The 27,983-nt window shown below is 37.1% G+C and overlaps 3 protein-coding genes across 3 annotated transcripts in view; 2 read left to right on the top strand and 1 right to left on the bottom strand.

Moving 5' to 3' along the window:
- fhod3b (formin homology 2 domain containing 3b) overlaps positions 1 to 3,266 on the bottom strand; it is a 139,498-nt gene extending 136,232 nt beyond the window's left edge. Inside the window, exon 1 of the mRNA XM_059339282.1 lies at positions 3,023 to 3,266. Coding sequence (XP_059195265.1) covers positions 3,023 to 3,187 — 165 coding nt within the window. The 5' untranslated portion in view covers positions 3,188 to 3,266. The remainder of the gene's footprint in view (positions 1 to 3,022) is intronic.
- Positions 3,267 to 6,322: 3,056 nt separating this feature from the next.
- slc6a19b (solute carrier family 6 member 19b) lies at positions 6,323 to 14,410 on the top strand. Its single transcript, XM_059339276.1, has 12 exons — positions 6,323 to 6,648; positions 7,992 to 8,132; positions 9,179 to 9,316; positions 9,819 to 10,000; positions 10,079 to 10,189; positions 10,863 to 10,975; positions 11,084 to 11,212; positions 11,328 to 11,484; positions 12,316 to 12,520; positions 12,604 to 12,763; positions 13,735 to 13,897; positions 14,014 to 14,410. Exons 1-12 carry the CDS (start codon positions 6,450 to 6,452, stop codon positions 14,215 to 14,217), a joined length of 1,902 nt encoding a protein of 633 aa, XP_059195259.1. The 5' UTR covers positions 6,323 to 6,449; the 3' UTR covers positions 14,218 to 14,410.
- Positions 14,411 to 17,275: 2,865 nt separating this feature from the next.
- Positions 17,276 to 27,692, top strand: LOC131976774 (sodium-dependent neutral amino acid transporter B(0)AT3-like). Its single transcript, XM_059339927.1, has 12 exons — positions 17,276 to 17,444; positions 19,144 to 19,284; positions 20,358 to 20,495; positions 20,606 to 20,787; positions 22,763 to 22,873; positions 22,961 to 23,073; positions 23,580 to 23,708; positions 24,027 to 24,183; positions 24,814 to 25,018; positions 25,876 to 26,035; positions 26,123 to 26,285; positions 27,498 to 27,692. The coding sequence occupies exons 1-12, from the start codon at positions 17,276 to 17,278 to the stop codon at positions 27,690 to 27,692; spliced, it is 1,863 nt and encodes a 620-aa protein (XP_059195910.1).
- The last annotated feature ends 291 nt before the right edge of the window (positions 27,693 to 27,983 follow it).

Raw genomic sequence — 27,983 nt, forward strand, 5'->3', positions numbered from 1 at the left:
AGACTTAGCCACATTTTCCCTCCCTTGAATGCTGCTTTGCAATCTGATGCCAGGCCTCAAGGCCACCAAGCCACAAACTACCAAACATTGACAGAGAAGAAAGCATGTGAAGGACTATTGATCTGCTGATTTATGATGACATTAGCAGCAGATTTGGAATAACTCCAGTGAATTTTGAATAACATGTTCACTTTGTCATCTGATAAGGACAATGCATTATTCATGTCAGAAGAAAAAAGCTGAGTCAGGTCATGACTATTCATACTTTCCATCCACAGAAGCAACTGAAAAACTGTTACAGAGTAGATGCTACAGCAGTACATGGTATGAGGAATATTGGTGTCTTTATCACTAATGCACAATTACAAATGTTTGCATTTCCATTTAAACTTTGGAACACTCCACAGTGCTACTGCCAATTATTTATATACCGTTATAAGGTGTAACACACAGCACACAAACCACTTAATCCAAACCTAAACTAACTAAATGACTTTTACAAGATCTACTAAGTTGCAGATTGTCCCAGTGGACTTCTTTACCAAGTTTTGTGTTAGCTTGTTGTTATCTGTCAGCTTTTTTTTTTATCTTTTTCTTGTGTAAAACCACAGTTGTGGTGATAAAAATGGTCTTAAATGACGTGAAATTGGATAACTAAATTAACATTTTGTTGGGGAATAACCTCAAACTCCCCCCACCAAATATGTGCACCTAAGTCTTCCACAAACCTTTGGAAAACACTGTACACACAGACACAGTACATAATGCATTTCAGCATTATAGTGCATGGTGGCACAGGGTAAAAAAAACACACTGCTGCCCTGACAAAGCTGCTATACAACAAGTATTTCTGATTTGAATCATTGTTGCTGTAAAATATAATCCTTGGCAATAATGTCTTCTGATGTTTCAACCTCAACTAATTGATGTTTGACTTCGTATAGCAGCGTAGCCAAGGTAGCATCCCAATACGAGCCAATCCAACACACACACCGTCTGAACAACAACCACACAGCCATGTGCCTCTTCAGCCTGCAGACTGAACTGACAGGGACAGCCCAGAGACAGCATATGCTAGCTGTTTTGCCTCCCTGGGCACCATGTGTTAGCAGCGTGCTATTTATACCAGATTGACCTGCACCATAGAAACGCAGCTCAAAGACAACAGATCTGCTGTCGAAGGCGTATACAGGTCAAGTCAAAGTCACTCCTGCAAAGGTTTGGTGGTGGGAAATATGGAAAACTCACTGCTCAATGTGGTAACACACGTGTCATCCACCTGACCTTTATTATGAGAAGCTGCTTCTAGTCACTGAGAACCACCAATGCCCATGTGAGCAGATCTCCTCACCAGGCTGCTGCCTACCGCTGGTTCTCCCTCTCTGTCTAGTTTGCGGTGCAGCTGGCCTGCTGCTAAACTGAGACCAGTCGACTGTGCAAAGTACATCAGCTCTTTGTTTGTGTTTTTAATTCTGCCCGCTTCCCTCTCCTCTCTCAAACAGTGGAAAGCGTTCCCATCCTGCTGGTCAGACTGAGTGGGCTGCAGAATGAGAGCCAGGCTTGTGGTGATCCACAGCATCCTGAGGCTTCCGTGACTTATCTTACCAGCTGTACTCAGACAAGATGGAGCACCATTGATCTGACAGAATGAAGAAAGACCCTAATTAACTTTCTATTTACGCAACTTCCAAACCAGACTAAGATGAATGCTCAATAAAAGACTCAACCTCAGATGCTATGGCCCCTTTGCTTTGTTTAAGTTTGAAGGTCAGTAGATGAGAACTTTAGAAAACGTGTTTGGATGCACGTAGTCTAATCAGAAGAAGAAGAGAAGAAATGGGCTTCAGGTTTACATTATTCCTCACTAAACAGGCCAATTTACACCATACGAAAGAGGAACATTCGGTTATTTTGAGCTGCTTAAAACTGGCTATGCACTGGTGGATTTTGGGAAAGCCAACTTCTGCAACCAAAACAATGTTTCACCTCCTCTAACAGTTAAGACTGAATGAAGACTGACGTGATCCAGCTGAACATACACAACAATGCAGAAGTACTGCAAAATAATCGGGAATAACAGAATATCCCCACAGATGTAAAATAAGAAAATTATGAAGAAAAACAACAGTTTTGTTCACGTGGATTCAGAAGTTCTGTTGAGATCAGATGGTTGCAGACTCAAATCCCCAGATCTAGGCCAATCTGGAAGGGGAATTACCCTCTTCCATCCCTCAACAGCTGACCAACTGAGCATTTGACCCCCCCTCCACTCTAATAGGGGCTGTGTAGTGACAATAACAGAAGTGGTTTCCTACAAACCCATTCATGCTACCTAAAATACAAAGTTGGCTCCTTTATATAGAATATTTTCTAAAAATTCAGCTCAGAGTTAAGCCAGGAAAACCTGACTGGAAGTTCTGGGAAGGTTAAAAGTCAACAAACATTCATTATTTATCACCTTTGCATTCACTTTTTTTATTCCTCCTGTGCAAAATAACTAACTAATGGATGGTAAGAATAAGAGAACCTGAGGGGATTGGTGTTGTGGTTGAGGTAAACATTAACAGATGCTTGCCCCTAAGACAAATAATGGCTGTTTACATCACTCAAACATCTACTAAAGCCACCAAATATTCCATAATGCCATATTACAGGCCTATCTTAATGACACTGTGCATCCAATGACTGTTTGAATGCTCCATCAGCATCCAATAACAGCAAGTCACTGGCTCTATCACTGGCTCTATCACTGCTCTATCACTGGCTCTATCACTGGCTCTATCACTGCTCTATCACTGGCTCTATCACTGGCTCTATCACTGCTCTATCACTGGCTCTATCACTGGCTCTATCACTGCTCTATCACTGCTCCATTGGGTTTGTTTGGTAGTAACCCCATCAACATGTTCAAGCTAATTATTAATTCAGCGTTTAGTCGGTGTTAACTTTTCACTCGTTCAAAGACACATGAAGGACAGAACATAAAGAAGAGATGAATAAGTATAATAAGTATAGTGCATACCTTCTGCGGGGCTTTCAGCAGCCGGTGGACTCCAGCAATCTGATTGATGAGAGGAATATCCTCCCTGAAGGTGTACAGAGGGGGCCTGGTGGGCTCCGGGAAATTGGTGCTGTTAAATGGATCAGTATCATCTAAGAACTGGACCCGGCAGATAAAGGTAGCCATGGTGTATCCATGCAGGGCGGCTTCAGATCATGAAAATAGTGGATGCGCCAGCCTCTGACAGACAGACAGACAGACAGACAGGCAGCAGGACTCCCGGCAGCTCTCCTGCAGTAGTAACTCCTGCTCCTCCTCTGTTATCCTTGGAGCTCCTCCATTCGCTTCACGCTGCGCAGAGGACGCGGGACGGTGTGCGCATCAAGCCGCAAGTACAGATCCAGGGTCCCTGATAGAGAGGTCCGGGTAGTCAGAGCGGGGCGGCAGTATCCAAGGGCATTGCGGGCGTCAGAGGTGCTGAGGCAGACTGCGGACCGGACTGCTCCACTTGGCTCCTGGTCGCTGAGCGATGGGAAGCGGAGCGGCTCCCTCCTCCAGGAGAAACTCCGCCAGCAGGCTTAGACTCAGAGACGGAGCTCCGCCGGCACACAGGCTCATATTACAGGAGCTATGGCGGCCTCCGGTGGTTCATATGAGCAGTACACACACACACACACACACACACACACACACACACACGCACACACACACATACATACACACACTCACACTCACGCACACACACACACACACACACACACACACACACACAAATTCTTGTTTATCTATCTTTGTGAGGGCCCTCATTGGAATAGTAAAACAGATATAAAGACGTGGCTAAGTGTTAAATATTGTATTTGTCTAACTCCTCCTGTGAAATGAACACAGTTAATGAATGATTGGTAATAGTGGTGTAGTGCCATTGAATGAGTTGGGTGAAGTAGGTAGATTGGTACCAAGAATTAAGTGGGTTTACTCTGCTATTTAAGTTATTCTAGCCACAGGTGATTATGCTCCATACACCTATGTATAGCTTAAACTACAAGGCTGATTGCAATTTCTATGATACAGTTTGAATATGAGATGTGAAGTACTTCTTATAGGTAATAATAAAGTGTGTAATTATTGTTCCCTCTCCATGAAAAATATGCAAACTCCATCTGTTGATGAAGGCCATGAGATGAGGCTGAAAGCTATGCGACTTTAAAAAAAAGTTCTATCAACCTACATTTCCAAAGTCAAGAATGAACCTTGAGCATGTCGTCATCTTTGGGAAAAAGTTAATAAACTGTTGATACATAAATAGGTGTAGATAAAGGGCTTCAGAAAAGCTAGACAGAACAATGCCTCTGATAAAGTAGGTGGTGGCAATAATATGCAAACTTTGAGAGAAGATGAAGCAACTAGAAAATTTCCTCTGGGGAAATTCTGAAAGGGCCACGGGGGCTACTGCCGGTGTGTGTACACTATGATGAGATTCTTCAAAGATTTCAAACTATACCCTTTAACCTCAAAATGTGTGTGTGTGTGTGTGTGTGTGTGTGTGTGTATCTGTAACTGTAATCACATCAAAGATCAAAGCAATCAACAGAATTAACTGACACCTGTTAATGAAAGAGTGACAGCAGCCAGAGGTGGACTGGAATTTCTGGCCTCGAACAGAAAGCATTTTTGTCAAAACCATAATACCTATCATTGATCCGACTTCACTTTGAGCGTCCTGAGTTCTTCCTGAACGTCTACATATGATTTTTTTTTTTAAGAAAAATGAAAAAATAGCTTTGCTAGAGCGATCTAAAAAAACTGTTAAATCTCTCTTGTCAAGAAATCTTCCTGCATTTTTAATATGGAGCCAATGAGGCTGTTGGTGGTGTTGGTGGATCATCTGTGCGTCCTACGCCCAAACTATAACTCTGACAGCTTTACCAGAGGATTGTGAGGGAGAAGACTCATTTTCCTACGTTTCTATGTATAAATTATTTCTGTAGAGTGGAATTTGCGGCCTGGAGCGCAGTTTTAAAATTTATTTTTTGACAGTTTTTTCTCTCCCTCTACACTCTGGTGATGATGTCACACACTGTGACACGAACATTCCGTGCAATACACACCCATTATAATCTCAGAATTTCTCCAAAAATGATCATGGTCATTGAACAGGGATTGATAAAAAACTATATGACCTATCGAAACGTGGATTAATACACCGATACACAAGACTTGTGTCTACTGTTTAAAGTTTAAATGGAGTCTCTAGGTGAAATTATGCCGTAGAAGTAGACGTTTAAAAATCTCCAATTATTGTTCTTTTTCGCCCCGAGGCCCTAATTATGCACTGCTGAGGCAGGATGTACGGTACCATGACATTTTGCCATCAAATTGATGCAGAAAAGGCACAAATTCCATAAAAATACACCAGGAAAGCAGGAAATTTAGTATTTGATGATCAAAATTTCCCAGATTTAATATGTTAAAAAATCTACATTCTTTGCATGTTTTATGGGTTAGAGCACTAGTTCTCAACCTTTTTGAGTCGCGACCCCCAATTTAACATGCATGTTGTCCGCGACCCCCGCTCACTGAACACAATCTCACACGCACAGTTCAGATCACCCAAAAAAGAAAAAATGACCTAAAAAAGGAAACAAAATGACCAAAAAAGTCACAAATTGACCACAAAATGACCAAAAAAAGACACGAAATTACTAAAAAAAGACACAAAATTACCAAAAAAGACATAAAATTACCAAAACAAGAAACAAAATGACCAAAAAAGTCACAAATTGACCACAAAATGATCAAAGAAAGACACAAAATGACCAAAAAACACACAAATTGACCACAAAATGATCAAAAAAACACACAAAATGACCAAAAAACACACAAATTGACCACAAAATGATCAAAAAAAGACACAAAATGACCAAAAAACACACAAAATGACCCAAAAAAAGACATTAAGTGACCAAAAAGACTAAAACACATTAACACATGAACACTTTAACACAGTGGAGACAGAGCTGACTTCCAAAATGATTTGGCGACCCCCAGAAATCATCTCGCGACCCCAATTGGGGTCCCGACCCCAAGGTTGAGAATAGCTGGGTTACAGGACTATGGACTTGTTCATATATGTTTATAAATATATCAATGCAGCTACAACTCTACAACATACAATAAATCCTATAAAAACTGTTTTTTCTCCAGTAAACCTCTAGAGTACAGTGATATCTGTTCATTGACCTTCATCATGAGATAACACACTAGTTAACTTGTTGCTCAGCTGAGGCTTCAAAGGCTGCACGCCTCTAGCTGACGCTCTGTGACACTAGTCAATCTATTACAGACGTCCAGTACATATTGTGGGATCTCCTGCTGTGAGCCACAATTAACATTCCCCCAGGCACGGTGCACTGTCCCATTACTGCAGCTCTACAGTGTTTGACAGATCATGAAGTTAAAACTCCCCAACCCAGGCCTGGAGGACAGGATACTGTCCCATCAGCAACTGGACAAACTGGAGGAAGAAGAAGTGGGAGACAGACCGAAATGGGACAACAAGGCCCAGTACATGCTGACATGTGTCGGGTTCTGTGTGGGACTTGGAAATGTCTGGCGGTTTCCATACCTGTGTCAGAGTCACGGAGGAGGCAAGTGATGCTTTTAACTATTTTAATATTTTACTGTTTTCAAAAACATGTTGTGAAGAAGAAAGATAGTTCACAAATGATTCAGACCTACTGGAAGAGTACAGGAGGGGGTAACACTTTACAATAACCAACTAAATAATGTTTATAGATGGTTTATAAACCAATAATTAACATTTACAAAGTGCTATACATATTTAATCTTAAAAAAATGTTCAACCAATTTCTCAAAGGTATACGAATCATTTCAAAAATCATTAACATACTTAATATGGTGTTAAAATGCTAAAATGACTGCAACTAAAACTATTAATAAACTATTAATTATAATTTAATTGTTTGTTAATGGTAAAGTAACTATAAACTTACATTAATATTCCATCTATTTGCCATTAATAAATTATTTAGTTAGTTAAACATTAATAAATTATGTATATACCATTCTAAATGGCCTATATACGGTTTATAAATGATGATTAAACATTAATAAACTATCTGTTTACCATTTATAAATGATGGTTATTGTAAAGTGTTACCCAGGAGGGTTTGGTTTACTTTATTTCATTTAGTTTAGTAAACTATGTTCTCCAAAGTGTTTGTCTGGTGCTACTGCCATCAGGAATGCAGATTTTAGTTTCCTGTTTCTGAAACAAATTAAAAGAAAAATGTAAGGTTTTATTTGTGTACAACATAAAAACTAATACAAATAATTGTACTTGATTGATAAATGTTCTTTCCTGATAGTATCAGGCACTGTGGCTCAGTCATGGAGTTTTTCCTTTGCTTCCATTTAATATTTATTTTTTACTAACATATTTCATATTTGTACATTGCTGAGTAAATGGTTTGTTGTGATTTTTTTTTCTAGCTTGTGTCAATAGTCCCTGTGGGGCAAATTAAACATTTTGAATTGTACTGAACAGAACTGCACTGCAGTTCTGGATCAATGAGTCTGAGGGTGAGGTCTGGATAAAGTGGATCATTCTCCCAGTTAACTAGTTAATGGACAATTTCACCAGACTGCTGATACAGTAATGCTTATATCCTTATATCTGTAAAATACTTTAATCACTTTCAGCAGTCCAAACTCAGAAAGATGGCTGGTAAGTGATCTGTTCAGATAAGAACTTTATACTCTCTGACTCACATCCTTGTAAAGGGCTTAATGAAAGGCTTGAATGGATTGTACATTGCATTTTGAACCTAAATGCTTCCACTGATGGACTTTATCTCTACAGGTGTTCACGTGCATCCTAAATGATTAACATCAATATGTTGAAATTTAATTGCATGATAGATTTATTGCCACCATGCAACCATTAACTGTTCCTTTGTTTTCCCTGCAGGTGCATTTATGATCCCGTTTCTGATCCTGCTGGTTCTTGAAGGAATCCCACTTCTGCATCTTGAGTTTGCCATCGGTCAGCGTATAAGGAGAGGCGGTTTGGGAGTGTGGGCTACGATTCATCCCTATCTGACTGGCATTGGTGAGAAACGCTTTGCATAATGTTTGCTCAAACTATTGGAAAAGTGCCTGAAAGAGACAGTCTATCCCAAAAACCAAAGATACATTGTTTTCCTCTTAAATGTTGGAAATATCGGCCGCAGAGATGTTTGACTTCTTTTGATTACAATGGAGTCAGCACTTGACTTGTGTTAATACACTTTGAGAAACTCAATAGCCAGAATGATGACCCAGTTACTCCAGATAATCCACAGACCTTGTGGATGGAGCCAACAAGAGCTTTTCTTACATTAGCATCACCAACAGTAGCAGCAGATCCCCATGGCCTGACTGTAATGGTTGCTGATCTCAACACATGGTTAATGTTGTGAAACGGTCACAGTTTGGTTAAGATTAAACAATAAAATGACTCACTCAGGCTGAGGCAGACATCTTTACGGCTGATTTCACCAACACAAGTAGCACTGATAAACTTCATAAAAATATGTGTATTTTTGATTATCGGGGGAATTGTCCCTTTTAATGTCTGCTCTCAGATCATTGGAGTTCGACTGTCAGACCTGAACTCCGTCTGGCAGAAACGTGTAGTCCAGAAAGCCAGACAGGTCCTGGGCCATCCTGACCATGTTCTTAGCCAGGAGTTGAGCTTAAAGCCTTCCGGACGGCGGTATCGGTTTCTTGCCCCTCCAAGGAGAACAAATAGATACTCCAGTTCTTTTATTCCCTCAGCTATCAAGCTGCTAAATGCTACCGATAGCAGTAATTAGTCATTTATTTATTTATTCCAGCCATAAGGTGGAAATTTATTTATTTATTTATTACTCTTCCCCTCATTTTGTCCTGAGATTGTTTGCTCTGTGCTCCATTGGGGACTGGATATTGCTGATTAGTTGCCACTGACAGAGGGAATTGTTGGTTTATGTGCTGTCCTGCTTTTGTTTTGTTTGTTGTTTTGTTTTTGCTTTGTCTCGTGCGCTGTCTGACTGGAGACTGCAAACTGAATCGCCCTATTTGGGATAAATAAAGTTGTTTGAATTGAATTGAATTGAATAAAACATGCGTCGGCAGGTGTTGCATCCATGTGCGTCTCGCTGACCATCAGTCTCTACTACAACACCATCATCGCCTGGATCATGTGGTACTTCTTCAACTCATTCCAAGAGCCTCTGCCCTGGAGTCAGTGTCCCATGAATGCTAATTTAACAGGTAATACAACTGGTACTGTAGTTCTGCAGAATGGAAATTACACTGTAACAAATTGCTGTAAGAAAACAGCCAAATTGTGACAGTAACATACTGTTTTCCATTAAAAAGGTATTATACTGTAGAAAACAATGCATTCTGGGTAATATTTGTAGGTAGCTTGCCGTTTCCCATAAAATGTATGATAATATGCTCTATTTACAAAAAATGACTGCATTGTATACTGCAACAATATTGCAACTATAGCTTCAGCACTATACTGTGTTTTAGTCTACTGTAAAAATCAATGAAATGCAGGATTTTACTTTAATTCAGTATGTGGTTTTATCACAGTACCATACTGTAAAGTAGATAATGTAAGGGAACTTTAAAATTAACAGTAGAATGCTGCAACCCTGCTGCCAGTATTTTACTGTTAATATACAAGACAATTGTTTACAGTGTAGGTTAGAAAGTGATGATTTTGATTTTGCCTTTGTGACACATGCTGTTGTTGAACTGACAGGCTTTGTGTCAGAGTGTGAGAGGAGCTCCTCTGTGGATTATTTCTGGTACAGAGAGACCCTGAACACAACACCAGTAATAGAAGATGATGGCGGTCTGCAGTGGTGGATTCTGTTATGTCACATCTGTGCGTGGTCTCTGCTCTATATCTGCATCATTCGTGGTATAGAGACCACTGGAAAGGTACAGCACGTTGCTTACTACAATAACAGAAAATAATTAGATAGAGCTCAGCAGTAACTGTATGAATCCTCTCCCCAGGCTGTGTATGTGACTTCTACCCTTCCCTACGTGGTGCTGACTATATTTCTGATTAGAGGGTTGACCCTGAAGGGCTCTTTGGATGGACTGAAGTTTCTCTTCACGCCAGATGTAAGTTGCAGTTTTAAAATTGATTTTAGCAGTCACACTGTTCCTCTGAACAGGTCTCAGCCATATAAGCATCATCAGAGGTACGCAACCTGGTCTCACAGAAATCCGTGAAATAGCCACGGATTTGCTTAACTCAAAATTCGTGGAATAGCCACGGAATCACTCAAATTTCTGTGAAACTGACACGGATTTCGCTACAATGCAAGTTAATGCCAGTCATATCCCGTGGCTATTCCAACATACAAAGTGATTATGTACATTCACTGAGTGAATATTTAGAAAATAAAACATATATTTCTCACTAGAAATGTGATCAAAATCCATTTTAATGCAGAAACAAAGTCAAAATATTAATTTTTTCACAAAAAATGAGAGAACTGTCCGCCATGTTTTTTGTTCTGACTGCCGGGACCTTGAAAGTCACGTGACTTGGAACAAACCAATAGGAACAAATATCCATGGAATAGCCACGGGATATGACTGTCATTAACTTGCATTGTAGCCAAATCCGTGTCAGTTTCACGGAAATTTGAGCGATTCCGTGGCTATTCCCCGGATTTTGAGTTAAGCGAAATCCGTGGCTATTTCACGGATTTCTGTGAGACCAGGTTCGAGGTACGATATAGCATGCAGATCAATAAACAACCGATCCATACTTTACTGATTCCTCCAGTTAGCAGAGCTGGCAAAGCCGACCACATGGCTGGATGCAGGAGCTCAAGTCTTCTACTCCTTCTCTCTGGCTTTTGGAGGCCTGATTTCCTTCTCCAGCTACAACTCAGTGCAGTGAGTACATTTATTAAATTATTATTATTATTACATTTTAAACCGCTGTCATGTAAAGTTACGGGTAATCGCACTGTGCAGTAAAACCAAATAAAAACATTATTTCAGCAACAACTGTGAGCAGGATGCAGTGATCATCTCCATCATCAATGGTCTCACCTCCGTCTATGCTGCGACCGTCATCTACACCATTATCGGCTTCAGAGCAACAGAAAGATTCGACAACTGTCTTTCTGGGTACATTACTTGTTTTTTTTGTCAAATTATAAATTTTCAGCAGCTCAAATTTTATCTTCAGCAATATATTGACTGTGAAGACCTTTTTAACATAACAACTTTGGGTTTATTTTAGAAACATCATGGCTTTACTGAATGCATTTGAGCTTCCTGACGGCCACATCACCGACAGCAACTATGATCAGGTTTTCCAGCAGCTCAATGAAACAAACCATCAACTTATTCAACAGCTGGATCTGAAGAGCTGCGACCTCAATACTTTTCTCAGTGAGGTAAGATTATTTATGAACCAGGACAGCAGCATTAATGAACTAGAAAATTTCCTCTGGGGGATCTAAAAAAACTGTTCCATCTCCCTTTTGCTAAAATCTTCCTGCGTTTTTAATATGGGAGCCAATGAGGCTGTTGGTGGTGTTGGTGGTGCATCTGTGCGTCGTACGCCCAAACTATAACTCTGACAGCTTTACCAGAGGATTGTGAGGGAGAAGACTAATTTTCCTACGTTTCTATGTATAAATTATTTCGGTAGAGTGGAATTTGCGGCCTGGAGCGCAGTTTTCAAATTTATTTTTTGACAGTTTTTTCTCTCCCTCTACACTCTGGCGATGATGTCACACACTGTGACACAAACATTCCGTGCAATACACACCCATTATAATCTCAGAATTTCTCCAAAAATGATCATGGTCATTGAACAGGGATTGATAAAAAACTATATGACCTATCGAAACGTGGATTAATACACCGATACACAAGACTTGTGTCTACTGTTTAAAGTTTAAATGGAGTCTCTAGGTGAAATTATGCCGGAGAAGTAGACGTTTAAAAATCTCCAATTATTGTTCTTTTTCGTAAGAAATTCGTATTCTGTAGAGAAAAGTAATAGCACACCGATCCCGATCAAACCGCACGTTTTGATATATAATTTGTCCTGCAACTCTTCAAGTTGTAGGACTAGTAGCGGGACGAAATTGCGTCTGGAAGAGGAGCTATTGCTGTATGGGACCAGTGCTCGGTGTGATTGCCCCGAGGCCCTAACTAGTGTTTTTTTCTAAATGATCTCTGCCCTGCTTTACTCTGACACTGAGCTGTGTTTGGTCCAGGGAGTTGAAGGAACTGGTTTAGCCTTCATCGTGTTCACTGAAGCTATCACCAAGATGCCCGTGTCTCCGGTGTGGTCCGTCCTCTTCTTCATCATGCTCTTCTGCCTCGGCCTGTCCTCTATGTTCGGGAACATTGAGGGAGTTGTAGTTCCACTGCAAGACCTCAACGTTTTCCCTAAGTCATGGCCAAAAGAGGCCATCACTGGTAACACCCACATCTAATCTCTCATTTTATATATAACAGTAAGGATTTCTAGTATATGTTATCAACTCTTCTCTCTCCTTCAGGTGTAACGTGCTTTTTCTGCTGTCTGGTGGGTCTGATATTTATCCAAGGCTCAGGGAACTATTGGCTTTCACTCTTTGACACCTATGGAGGATCCATCCCTCTGCTGGTGGTTGCATTCTGTGAGATGTTCTCAGTGGTCTACATATACGGGATAGACAGGTAATATTAAAGGACAAGTAAAGAAAATGTTCTGTCATATACATCAGTAGTTCTCAACCTTTTTGAGTCGCGACCCCCAATTTAATATACATGTTGTCCGTGACCCCCACTCACTGAACACAATCTCACACGCACAGTTCAGATCACCCAAAAAAGAAACAAAATGACCCAAAAAAGACACAAAATGACCAAAAAAACACACAAAATGACCAAAGAAAGAAACAAATTGACCAAAAAAAGACACAAAATGACAAAAAAAAGAAACAAAGTGATCAAAAAAAGACACAAAATGACCAAAAAAGACACAAAATGACCAACAAAGACACAAAATGACCAAAAAAAGACATAAATGACCAAAAAAGACAAAAAAAGATTAAAAAAAAGACACAAAATGACAAAAAAAGGACACAAATTGACCACAAAATGATAAAAAAGACACAAAAGGACAAAAAAAGACACAAAATTACCAAAAAAGACACAAATTGACCACAAAATGATAAAAAAAAAAGATACAAAAATGACCAAAAAAAGACACAAAATTACCAAAAAAGACACAAAATGACAAAAAAACAACACAAAATGACCAAAAAAAGACATTAAATGACCAAAAAGACTAAAACACATGAAAACTTTAACACAGTGGAGACAGAGCTGACTTCCAAAATGATTTGGCGACCCCAATTGGGCTAGGGACCCCAAGGTTGAGAATAGCTGATATACAGGATATGAACATTCGAATTGGATATTTTGTTGTTAGGATGATAAATACCAGGACTATATTTCCTCTATGATGCACATTTACTACATCTTAAACATGTTGATTACATAGAGTCACTTGGAGACGAGCATTGATTATCGAGATATCAGGGAAAAAGCATACCATCCCACATTATTACGTCTTATTGTCTGTTGTTGTGTTATTTTGTCGACACACTGTTGATGATGCAGCTTGTGTGTCTCTGTTCTTCCAGGTTCAATGACGACATTAAGTTCATGATTGGACACAAACCCAACATCTTCTGGCAGGCAACATGGAGAGTCATCAGCCCGCTCATCATGTGCTTCATCTTGATCTTTTACTTCATCACTAAAGTTTCTGAAAAGATCTTTTACAAAGCCTGGGATCCTGAATCGGTAAATATGAATATATTTTGAGAAGTCTCATTAGAGTTGTCTGTGTTGACTTATTAAAACCTAGTGTGCTGTATCACTGAAACTCTAAATATAGCATTTTCTCTCTGTCTCTGCAGGATAATTTCCCTACGCTGGAGGAGAAGCCTTATCCAGCATGGATCAATGTGATCATCTTTATATTAGCAGGGATACCGAGTCTGGCTGTGCCTTTAGTTTGTATCTGGAAATGTATAATGGCAAAGAGGAAGGACAAGTCACACCGTGATCATAACTCTGACCACATTCAAATGGACAACGAGAGTAAAAAGTCCATAGCCTAATACTAATCTAATAAAATCTTTGTTTTTCAAGAACATTCATCATTTACACTACCGGTCAAAAGTTTTAGAACACCCCAATTTTTCCAGTTTTTTATTGAAATTCAAGCAGTTCAAGTCAAATGAACAGCTTGAAAGGGTCCAAAGGTAAGTGGTGAACTGCCAGAGGTAAATAAAAAAAGGTAAGCTTAACCAAAACTGGAAAATAATGTACATTTCAGAATTATACAAGTAGGCCTTTTTCAGGGAACAAGAAATGGGTTAATAACTTAACTCTATGGAGTCTTGGGCTATTTTGAATTCTTTTCATGTCTTTGTAAGTCATTTTGTGTCTTTGTGTCTTTTTTTAGTCCTTTAGTTCAACATAAAATGTGATTTTGAATCTTTTTTTTACTTTCAAAACACTATCATGCTCAATAAAGAATTTTAAATGTTGCAAATGTGCATTAATTTCAGAGTACACTGAGACATTAAACTGCATCATTTTCAATTAAATTCTGGAAAAGTTGGTGTGTTCTAAAACTTTTGACCAGTAGTGTATATAGGAGGCAAAGCTTCCTGAACAGAACTCCTGGTTTCAGCTGTCAGCCGTTACAGCGTGTAGAGAATGACAATAGTTATATATTAATAGCTTGTTTAAGGTTGATGTGTTTCCTGTTAATTCAAAGACTTGTATATATAATTTTCCAAATAGCAATGTCTCTTTGTGTAAGGTGTCATTTTCAAAAAACCTGTCGTAAAAAGAGCCTTCCACAAACTATGACCTCAAACAATGAGGTCACTGAGTGAATTTAAATATGATTATCTCCATAAAGACAGTGTGTTCTACATCATTATCTATTTCCTGAAACTATTCCATAGTGATTGTGTATATGGGGTCATAAATATCTGCTGAGGGCGGCTGTGACACTATATAGACTTCCTGTAACCTTGGGTCAGACTTTGTTAACAGTATATATTTCTAAAATTGTATTTTGTGTCAAATTACTGAAAAGAAAAGCAAATCTAGAGTCCCATTGTTGTCTGATCCTTCAGTGGGCTGATGTATGATCTGACAGCTATAGTCTACTACATGATTAAACATTATTATTATATTGTTCTATATTGTTGTATTATTATATGTTGGTATTGTGGAGGTGCTGCATTGAAACAAAGCTGACTCTGAGCCATGTAATGAATGTTCCTCTCTTTGTCCAGCTGGGGTCACTATTGTGATGTGTTTGAGAAGTGAATTAACTATTAATAAAATCAGCTGCATATTGTTATTTAACCCCTTAGATTCTCCATTGGCCTGCAACTCGTAAAGGAAATGACATTTGTTCTTTATGACTCTAGTCTGTGTTTTAGAAATTCAGTACAGAGCATTTAACCCATAAGAACCTATGGTGACACCTGTGTAACAAACACTTTAAATCTTCTAGAATATCCCATATTACGCGTTATGCTTCACCTTAACTCAAGTTTTTTTTTTTTTTAACGAGGCTTAGTTTTAACACGTTTAACAATTCTAATCTGTTAATGTCCTTTATTACATTTAACTTGTTCTGACCAGATTTCCTGAACAAATTAAAGTCACAGTTTTGATATACTGTATGTTATGCAGATGCAAACAAAAAGGCAAATTGTAATTTGTTTTTATTTAGTATTGATTTATTCTTATTTTGTTACTTAAAAACAAATCTGAAAAATTATTCTTTGTTAAACAGCACTATTAATGTCACAATTTTGAAAAATGTTGTGGAGATGGAAAGAAAAAGGCAAATTTGTGTCTCTGTAAGCTGAAAAAGTGTCTATTTTTTATTTAAAAAAAAAAAGAAATATCAACATAAATACCATAAACACCCAAAGTAACGTTTATGTCACATCATAGATCTTTTACATTTAGGGGTAATATTTTTTTAAAAACATAAATGTGTTCTATGTGGTCCACTTGGTCTGTGGTATTTCCCCCATTATTTTCCTTGAGGATAACTGGGTCTGGGTTCTTATGGGTTAAAATAGTGTTTTTGGTGAATAAGTCTTTTAAGGAGCTGTGTGCTGTTTTCTGGTGTAAGTGATATTTGGTCGAGACTGTTGACTGAAATAAAACTGTGTGCAAATCAAGGTTATTATAGTTAACGAAAACTAACGAAATAACGAAAACTAGAATTGAAAAAACATTTTCGTTAACTGAAATAAAAATAAAAACTAGAGTTTTTACAAAAACGATAACTAACTGAAACTGTATTGTCCGTTTACAAAACTAACTAAAATTATAGTGAAAATGTCCTTAGTTTTCGTTTTTGTCAACTTTTTTCATTCATAATTCAGTGTTTCTATTAGAACATGCAACACATGGTGAATATGTTTACTGAGACTGGGATGTTTACACTCCAACCAAAATTCAAAACACCCAGAACTGTAAGAGTTAATAACCTTATTGGGGCTGAGATGATAAACCAAAGGAAATAAAGGAAACATTTATTATGACCTCTTTGAATCTGGCACCCAACACATAGCCCATTACAAAAAAACTAAAACTAACACTAAAACTAATAAAAACTAAACTAAAACTAAGCATTTTCAAAAAATAAAAACTAAACCAAAACTAGAAAACTCACTCTAAAAAATAACTAAAACGAACTGAATTTGAAAACAAAAATTCACAACGAAATTAAAACTAAAACTAACGAAAAATCCAAAACTATTATAACCTTGGTGCAAATAACAGTAAACTGTATCACGTAATAAATAACAAAGTGTCTATCACAGTTTCACTCCCTGAGTTCTTTCTTTATGCTGCGTTGAATTACAATCAACTGTTATCACGTCTGTTCTCAACATCACATCGTGCCGCTTTACACAAGAGCTTTTTATTAAACAAACAAGCCACAATGTTCCCACAGCTTCAAGAGCCAACAAGAAAAATGAGGCTGATAAAAGCAAATGTTGCCCCTTCGTCTCCTGATACAAACAGGTAACAAGCCTCCAGGCCCTTTCTTCTCTAACAGAGGAAAGAAAGTCAGTCAAGAAAAGAATCGCCTCATAAGATTTACAGAAATAACTGAAGGATTAATAAGTGATGGCTGGAGAAGCTGAAGGTGGGCAGACGCAGGTTGATGAGCTTAAAGAGATCACTGAAAGACCAAAATGGGACAATAAAGTTCAGTATTTGCTGACCTGCATAGGTTTTGCAGTGGGGCTTGGTAATGTGTGGAGATTTCCATATTTGTGTCAGATCTATGGTGGAGGTAAGAGCCTTTCCTTTACAGTTTGTCTCATAGTTTTAACTCAAAAAGTAAAATATCTGGATTCTTTCTCTATAAGATGAAAAACTAATGAAACTCTATTTAATTGATATTATTCAGAACTGACATTTCTTATTTATTCATATTTATTTCCTTTATCTATAAAAGATACCAAAGATATTTCTTATAAAAATGAACTATGTTCACACAATTTTATCAAACATATAAACATACAGTGTGCTATGATAATAGTCAGAGCTTGTTTGTTTTTTAATTCAGTTTCCTCTTTAACTTACACTACCGGTCAAAAGTTTTAGAACAGCCCAATTTTTCCAGTTTTTTATTGAAATTCAAGCAGTTCAAGTCAAATGAACAGCTTGAAAGGGTCCAAAGGTAAGTGGTGAACTGCCAGAGGTAAATAAAAAAAGGTAAGCTTAACCAAAACTGGAAAATAATGTACATTTCAGAATTATACAAGTAGGCCTTTTTCAGGGAACAAGAAATAGGTTAACAACTTAACTCTATGGAGTCTTGGGCTATTTTGTCCATTTTTGAATTCTTTTCATGTCTTTGTAAGTCATTTTGTGTCTTTTTTTGGTCATTTTGTGTCTTTTTTTAGTCATTTTGTGTCTTTTGGTGTCTTTTTTGGTCATTTTGTGTCTTTTTTTAGTCCTTTAGTCCAACATAAAATGTGATTTTGAATCTTTTTTTTACTTTCAAAACACTATCATGCTCAATAAAGAATTTTAAATGTTGCAAATGTGCATTAATCAGAGTACACTGAGACATTAAACTGCATTTTTACCATCAAGTTGGTGTGTTCTAAAACTTTTGACCAGTAGTGTATATTTAACCATTACTGTCTTAACCTGTGTTAACATGTGAGCCATAATGAAATTATCTTGTTGTTCTATAACTGATGCTTGTGACTAATGTTTCTGAGGAACTTTGATGACACAACATCTCAAGATAAACTTGCTAGTCATCTTGATAAATAATTTATTTCAAATGACTTTTGACTGCAACTGATTGTGACATTTTAACGTCACATATACTGTGAGAACGTTTTATGTGACTGTCAAGAAGTATTAATCAGTACATTCTGTTCCTTCTTTTACTTTCCGTCCTTTGCTTTTTGAGATGAAAAGGACTTTAATAATTTCAGTTTGCATGTTTATTTTTCCAGTGAAGGTCAATCTAGAAACATAGAAGGATTATATTATGTTACTTGGCTCTCACTAATGATTTAGGGAGAGATTATACTTCAGTGATATGAGTAGCACTTTTGTTTATTTTTTCTTCATAACTGGATTTGATACACATAATTCGTAGTCGGATAGTTCACTACTACACAAACTGGATACTTTATTAATCTTTTGAACAAATGGAACAAAGTGTTTTTACTACTCAATTCAGCGTTGTGCAAAATATATAAACAGTAGATTAGTGAAATGCAGAGAGAAAACCTTTCCACTGTGTATATCTGCTGTTAGAGATCTATTGCCTGTCTGAGTGGCTGTGATAAAGCTGTTGATAATAAAACGCCCAGTAATCAGAAACACAATGACCTTCAACCAGTGCCAATGTTTTTTTAAGGTGACGTTGATTACTGACAGAGAAACTCATCTTTATTGTTTAACTGTCTTTTTATCACATTAAGAATAAGTTTGGCCTTTATTGTCCCGTATAAACTTTATTCCAGGGGCGTTCCTGATCCCGTATGTCGTTGCTCTGGTGTTTGAGGGACTCCCTCTGCTGCACATGGAGCTGGCCATCGGACAGCGGCTCCGCATGGGGAGCGTTGGAGTCTGGAGCTCCATCTCTCCGTACATGGGAGGGTTAGGTGAGAAGGTCTGGTAGGATTCAGATCCTTGACTTAAAGTTCTCAGATCACACTGGAAAAAATGAGCCTATCCACATCAGGGACAGCTATATACTATTATATACTGTTGGCTAGTTTAATTAAGTAGTCCGCGAACCCCGCTCACTGAACAGAATCTCACATCCACAGTTCAGATCACCAAAAAAAGGAAAAAATGACCTAAAAAAGGAAAGAAAATGACCAAAAAAGACTCAAATTGACCACAAAATGACCAAAAAAAGACTCAAATTGACCACAAAATGACCAAAAAAAGACACAAAATGACTAAAAAAAGACAAAATGACCAAAAAAGAAACAAAATTACCAAAAAAAGTCACAAATTGACCACAAAAAGCTCAAAAAAAGACACAAAATGACCAAAAAACACACAAATTGACCACAAAATGATCAAAAAAAGACACAAAATGACCAAAAAACACACAAATTGACCACAACATGACCAAAAAAAACACACAAAATAACCAAAAAAAAGACATTAAGTGACCAAAAAGACTGAAACACATGAACACATGAACACTTTAACACAGTGGAGACAGAGCTGACTTCCAAAATGATTTGGCGACCCCCAGAAATCATCTCGCGACCCCAATTGGGGTCCCGACCCCAAGGTTGAGAATAGCTGGTTTAATTTATGACAAAGCACCATCATTTATAGTCTTATATGTTTTGTATGCAAAAATCTTGTTGGTTTGTAAAACATTTGGTAACGCTTTATATTAAGGTCCTTGTAATAACCATTAATTAACAAGTAATAAGGCCCTTGTAAGTCCTTACAGGATGCTTATTAACATTACTGTGTATATATATATATATATATATATATGTGTGTGTGTGTGTATATATATATATATATATATATATATATCTCCAATCCGTACTTGAGTAAATGTGCTAAGTTATCAGTGAACGTTTCTCAGGAAGGCAACCTGCCAGAAAGTTGATGTGCTGTACAACCAGCTGTGTAAAACTTCCACCTTGACCTCTCTGCTATCAACATGTTCTGTACGTTTCCTGGTTCCTGTCTGTGTAAACAGGCGTGGCGTCCCTGATGGTCTCCTTCCTGGTTGGTCTCTTCTACAACATGATCCTGGCCTGGATCCTCTGGTACTTCTTCCACTCATTTCAAAGTCCACTTCCCTGGAGGGACTGCCCAATAAACCTGAATCATACTGGTAATATCTACATCCTTATATAAATTAACAATAAATGTTGAATATTAACCAAAGCAGAAGACAGACAGTTGCATTAATTAATCATAATGTGGATAATCTCTCTGATACAGGCTACATAAGTGAATGTGAGAAGAGCTCGTCAGTGAACTATTTCTGGTATCGTGAAACTCTGAACATCACTCCAAACATCGAGGAGAGCGGGTCTATCCAGTGGTGGCTGGTTCTGTGTCTGGCTGCTGCCTGGTGCCTCGTCTACATCTGCTTCATACGGGGGATTGAGACTATTGGGAAGGTGATTGACCTGGCTAATAGTCTAGACGGATTTCAGAATAAAGGCCTCCTATAAGAAGTGAGGAGCATTTATGGGTACAAGTCAGGAACCGGCCTACCTTACATATCTCAAGGGTGCTGAGTCCAAAAAAAATGGTTCCCAAGCAAAATTTTGAGTTTTTGACCTTCTAATTTGTATATCAAATGGCCACCAAATTGCCCATCTTGCACAGTCATTGGACCATTTCCCCTTAGTTTTTTTGTAAGTAGACAATCAAAGATGAGGAAATTAAGTTTCTGGATCTATAGTCTAGGGTCAGAGCAAGGATATAGTGGAGGCTCAGTGTCTTTTTTATGTTATATATATATATATATATGCAAATTACCAACTGGAACATTTAAAAGTGATATCGATTGAATATTTATGTCGGCCTTAAAAATATGACACAAATAATGCTTAATTTAACCTTAAAAGTTGGTATTTTGCATTATATATATATATATATATATATATATAACATAAAAAAGGCACTGAGCCTCCACTATATCCTTGCTCTGACCCTAGACTATAGATCTAGAAACTTAATTTCCTCATCTTTGATTGCCTACTATCGGCCTTAAAAATATGACACAAATAATGCTTAATTTAACCTTAAAAGTTGGTATTTTGCATATATATATATATATATATATATATATACATATAAAAGACACTGAGCCTCCACTATATCCTTGCTCTGACCCTAGACTATAGATCCAGAAACTTAATTTCCTCATCTTTGATTGCCTACTTACAAAAAAATAAGGGGAAATGGTCCAACGACCAACAGCCGCCATATTGATATGCAAATTAGAAGGTCAAAAACTAAAAATTTTGCTTGGGAACCATTTTTTTTATTCAGCCCCCTTGGAATGAGCAAAGTAGGCCGGTTCCTGACTTGTACCCATAAATGCTCCTCACTTTCACTTTTTGGACAATTCCGTCTAGACTATAAAGCTAAACTAGTATTTTATACTTTTATTCTATACTTATATTTATTTTTCATAAATTAAAACCCAAATACCAGATATTATTGGCAAAATATTGGAATCTTCAGAGTAACACTATTTTTCCTCACACAGACTCACATGAGCTGCAAATATGAAATAGACATGTAAATATATATATATATATATATATATATATATATATATATATGTATATATGTATGTAAATATGCATGTAAAAAGCTCATCAGCCTCCATCATATAAGGCTGTAGCAGGAAGTGGGAGCAGCATCCAACTGGAGATCCCTAAAAAAATTCCCAAAATAAATATTTGGCCTTAACTTTAATCACTGGCAGAAATTTACTATGTGCACAAGATACAAATCTAAATTTAACAGCTAAAGAAAAGATGCTGTCTCCGAAACACAGGGCTGGGCCGAGGTGGGATTTTTGAGTCTTTAGAGGAAAAGAAAATGTCACTTATTACTTATATTGCGCCGATATAATGAATTTTTGAGCCCAAATAAAAAAACAAAAACCTTTTCTAAGTGGATTGTGAACCAATTTTGCACCAGCATGCCTGTGTAAAAATATGACACCATTGACAGGTGACCAAATGAAACTAAATTCATTTGAATTTGTTAGATTATGTATGTATGTTTTCTGTTTTTAGCTGTTTTTTCCCCTTTTTATAATTAGAATGTTATGCTTTTAACCTGTAGCACTTTGAGATTTCCTGTAATGTAAAGTACATTACAAATAAAATGTATTATTATTATTATTATTATTATTATTATTATAAATTATAGATTATTCTGAACATTTCTGGGATGATTTGAGTAAAATATTGAACAAAGATCTCGTCATTTTTAGACATTTTAATGTGAAGAATTTACACACTATACCTTTAAAAAGGAGGCCATGCAAAGGGTTTCCAAAATTTCTGATTCTGTTTGATGTGAAACAAAATATTTTCTATGAATCTATAATATTTAAATATTTTCCAACAGGCTATTTATGTGACAGCCACCTTCCCGTATCTGGTTCTGACCATCTTCTTGATCAGATCTTTGACTCTGTCTGGAGCCACGGATGGATTAATATATCTCTTCACTCCAAATGTAGGTTTGTCAATAGTTTGATAATAAAATAATAATAAATAATGAGTTAAATCTGATATCTAACCAACAGTTTGTATGTTCCTCCAGTGGGAAACGCTGAAGAACCCGAAGGTCTGGTTAGATGCTGCTACTCAGATCTTTTTCTCTTTGTCCTTGGCCTTTGGAGGACTTATTGCTTTTTCCAGTTATAACGCTCAGAAGTAAGAACTTTATCGACACAGTGGTAACACTTTACAATAACCATCATTTATAAAAGGTAAACAGATAGTTTATTAATGTTTAATCATCATTTATAAACAGTTTATAGGCCATTTAGAATGGTAAATAGATCATTCATTACTGTTTAACTAACTCAATAATGTATAAATGGCTAATAGATGGTATATTACTGTAAATTTATAATTAATTTACCATTAACAAACAATTAAATTATAATTTATAGTTTTAGTTTAACTCATTATTACACTTTTAACACCATATTAAGTATGTTAATGATTTTTAAATTATTCATAAACCTTTAAGAAATTGGTTGAAACCATTCAAAGATTAAATATGTATAGCACTTTGTAAATGGTTAATAATTGGTTTATAAACCATCTATAAACATTACTTATATGGTTATTGTAAAGTGTTACCGACACAGTTTCATTCATGAAGAACAATAAAATGTACAAAATGAAATAAAAACAATATTTCATCTTTGCAGGAACAACTGTGAGAGAGATGCTCTGATTGTTGGATGTGTGAACAGTTTTACCTCAATATATGCATCAATTCCTATTTTTGCCATTCTTGGATTTAAAGCTAATGAAAACTACAATGCCTGCAAAAATTGGTACGTACCAAATATGTAATTATGGTGTTCCACAGTATATTCAACGACATAATTGTACCGTATAATTATTATTAGAGGTGGTGACTAACCTGCGATTATGTAATTACAAGTTGTGTGAAACAAAAGAAACTTGACTACTTTGACTTGACTGTACTATATATACTATATATTTTATTATGAGTCAAAATTAAAAAATAATACATCAGTTTATGATATGAAGCAAAACATTTAGTTCATTAAGAAACAGACTTCCAGCCCATATCTATATATATTAGTAGTGATGCTTGTGTTTACTGATTGTGATTTATTTTATTTTAGGAACATATTGAGACTGACTAATTCATTCAACATTGGAGATGAAAACATAACTCTTGAGAACTATGAAGACTGGTTAAATTATCTCAACATGACGGATCCATCACAGGTTGAAAGCCTCAATCTAAAGACCTGCGACCTTCAGACCTTCCTGGACCAGGTATAGTAATATATTCAAAAGTTTTCCAGTTTTTTGTTGAAATTCAAGCAGTTCAAGTCAAATGAACAGCTTGAAAGGGTCCAAAGGTAAGTGGTGAACTGCCAGAGGTAAATAAAAAAAGGTAAGCTGAACCAAAACTGGAAAATAATGTACATTTCAGAATTATACAAGTAGGCCTTTTTCAGGGAACAAGAAATGGGTTAACAACTTAACTCTATGGAGTCTTGGGCTATTTTGTCCATTTTTGAATTCTTTTCATGTCTTTGTAAGTCATTTTGTGTCTTTTTTTGGTCATTTTGTGTCATTTTTTTAATCATTTTGTGTCTTTTGGTGTCTTTTTTGTCATTTTGTGTCTTTTTTTTAGTCCTTTAGTCCAACATAAAATGTGATTTTGACACTATCATGCTCAATAAAGAATTTTAAATGTTGCAAATGTGAATTAATTTCAGAGTACATTGGGACTTTAAACTGCATCATTTTCAATTAAATTCTGGAAAAGTTGGTGTGTTCTAAAACTTTTGACCAGTAGTGTATAATATAATAATAATATATAGTTTGTAATTGAACAGTTTTCTGTCTGAAGTTTAGTTTTGTGTCTGTGTGTGAGAACATGTATCGTCCTACCTGCAGAGCGTCTCGGGGACTGGTCTGGCCTTCATCGTCTTCACCGAGGCGGTGATAAAGATGCCCGGCTCTCAGGTCTGGGCCGTGCTCTTCTTCGTGATGCTCTTCAGTCTGGGCCTGTCCTCCATGTTTGGGAACCTGGAGGGGGTCCTCACTCCTCTGCTGGACCTGCACCTGATCCCATCCTGGATCCCTAAGGAGGTTTTCACAGGTAAGCTACATAGTCTAGACGGATTTCAGAATAAAGGCCTCCTATAAGAAGTGAGGAGCATTTATGGGTACAAGTCAGGAACCGACCTACCTTACATATCTCAAGGGTGCTGAGTCCAAAAAAAATGGTTCCCAAGCGAAATTTTGAGTTTTTGACCTTCTAATTTGTATCAAATGGCCACCAAATTGCCCATCTTGCACAGTCGTTGGACCATTTCCCCTTAGTTTTTTTGTAAGTAGGCCATCAAGATGAGGAAATTAAGTTTCTGGATCTATAGTCTAGAGTCAGAGCAAGGATATAGTGGAGGCTCAGTGTCTTTTTTATGTATATATATATATATATATATATATATATGCAAAATACCAACTGGAACATTTAAAAGTGATATTGATTGAATATTTATGTCGGCCTTAAAAAAACACACAAATAATGCTTAATTTCACCTTAAAAGTTGGTATTTTGCATATATATAAATATACATAAAAAAGACACTGAGCCTCCACTATATTCTTTTTTTTGGTCATTTTGTGTCTTTTCTGGTCATTTTGTGTCCGTTTTTGGTCATTTTGTGTCTTTTTTTGGTCATTTTGTGTCTTTTCTGGTCATTTTGTGTCTTTTTTGGTCATTTGTTTACTCTTTTTGGTCATTTTGTTTCTTTTTTGGGTGATCTGAACTGTGCGTGTGAGATTGTGTTCAGTGAGTGGGGGTCGCGGACAACATGCATGTTAAATTGTGGGTCGCGACTCAAAAAGGTTGAGAACTACTGCCATAGAGGATTAATTCATTACCCATTACCATTTATCCTAATCAGGGTTGCAGGGTAAGACACTAAATGTATTTTCCTCTCCTCCTGAAAGGGTTAATGTGTCTCACCTCCTTCGCTGTGGGCCTCGTCTTCACTCTGGGCTCTGGGAACTACTGGCTGGAGATCTTCAACAGCTTCGTGGGCTCCATGCCTCTGCTCATCATAGCCTTCTTTGAGATAATCAGCGTGGTGTACATCTATGGAATAAACAGGTGACATTGTAATTGATATCACCATTATACTTGCTGTATAAAAATCCATCTGAACAACTGGAAAAAGAGTTTCCATCTGCTCCGCAGGTTTAGTGACGACATTGAATGGATGACGGGTCGGAGGCCGAACCTCTACTGGAGGGCCACCTGGTGCTTCATCAGCCCCTTCATGCTGCTGGTGGTCTTTGTGGCGTACGTCGTGGTCGAGGCGGAAAAACGACCAACATATAACGCCTGGAACCCAGATTATGTAAGAAAGATTTTACAGTTGCTCTACAACATCACTGTGTAATTCTACACAGTGATGTTGTACAGCAGGGGTGTCTAACTCAAATACACAGTGGGCCAAAATTTAAAACTTGGACAAAGTCGCGGGCCAACATTGATATTTATTGAAAAAATGGACCTAAACAAGTTCAAACGAAATTGAACAAGCAAAGCTTGATATAACTTAATATTGCAAACTTGCAAAATCGAATATCAAATAAAACAAACAAACACATCAATGGCATTCATTTCTTCAATAAAATTTAAATAAAAATCGTATATGTCCCTTTATTTTATATGCAGCCTTCTTTAAATTTAAATTTAACAGTAATCTTTTTCCACAGGCTAAAAATAAATGTAAGAATAAAATAACAATAATAAACCAAATGACTAATAATAATATCCTTCAATGAATGTGCAGCCATTCAAGCCTTGGACTAGCAAGAAAAAGTGCATAAAGACAACTTTAACTGTTGCTCAGTTTGCTCCACACTGATCTACTGTGTTCAAGCCAAAACACCAGCAGAGCATTCTGGGATTTGTAGTATTATTTGCGGTGTATAATACCGGCGGGCCAGCTCTGGTTGTCATTTGGTATTTCCTTGCGGGCCAAATATAATTATGCTGCGGGCCAAATTTGGCCCGCGGACCAGAGTTTGGCACCTCTAATGTAGAGCAACACATTTGGCAAAATAAATTCTGGCCTTAACTTTAATCACTGGCTGAAATTTACTATGTGCACAAGATACAAATCTAAATTTAACAGCTAAAAAAGATGCTGTCTCCGAAACACAGGGCTGGGCTGATGAGGGATTTTTGAGTCTTTAGAAGAAAAGAAAATGTCACTTATTACTTATATTGCGCCATTGCGCCGATATAATGAATTTTTGAGCCCAAATTTAAAAAAATACCTTTTCTAAGTGGATTGTGAACCAGTTTTGCACCAACATGCCTGTATAAAAACATGACACCATTGACAGGTAACCAAATGAAACTAAATTATAGATTTGTCTCTAAATTTTAGATTTCTGGGATGATTTGAGTATGTGTCAACAAAATATTGAACAAAGATCTAGTCATTTTTAGACATTTTAATGTGAAGATTTTACACACTATACCTTTAAAAAGGAGGCCATGCAAATTACACATTATGGGAAAAAAAAAGGCATTGACTTTCCCCTCCATTCCCCTACAGGAGAACTTCCCCCTGGCTGATGTTCAACACTATCCTGAATGGGTTTTTTCCATCTGTGTGCTCTTATCTGTCCTTCCTGTTGTCTCCATTCCTCTTGTGGCCTTCTACAAATTCATGGGCTTCCTGAAGACGTACATCGAGAACAGGCACAACCAGAATCCATATGCAAATGACATCTGTAATGGAGATTTGTAAAAGGAAATGTTAAGTTGGTTTATGTGGTGGTCAGGACTACCAGTGGTATATATTTGAGATATGTTGTCATTTAAAGCAATAATTAACCCCCGAAATTGATAATTTGTATATCAATTACTCACCTTGTGGAAGAAAACCATGTTTTTCTCTGATGCCTCCACAGCGAATGAAGAATCGAATTGATGAATTGAAAAAACGGGATGTCTGTAGCAGAGAAAATATATAAAACATTCCATTTACAGACTCTTATTCAACTCATACAGAAAAAAAAATATCTACATAAACAGTCCC

The sequence above is a fragment of the Centropristis striata genome, chromosome 8 (assembly GCF_030273125.1).
Source record: "Centropristis striata isolate RG_2023a ecotype Rhode Island chromosome 8, C.striata_1.0, whole genome shotgun sequence".
Taxonomy (NCBI): domain Eukaryota; kingdom Metazoa; phylum Chordata; class Actinopteri; order Perciformes; family Serranidae; genus Centropristis; species Centropristis striata.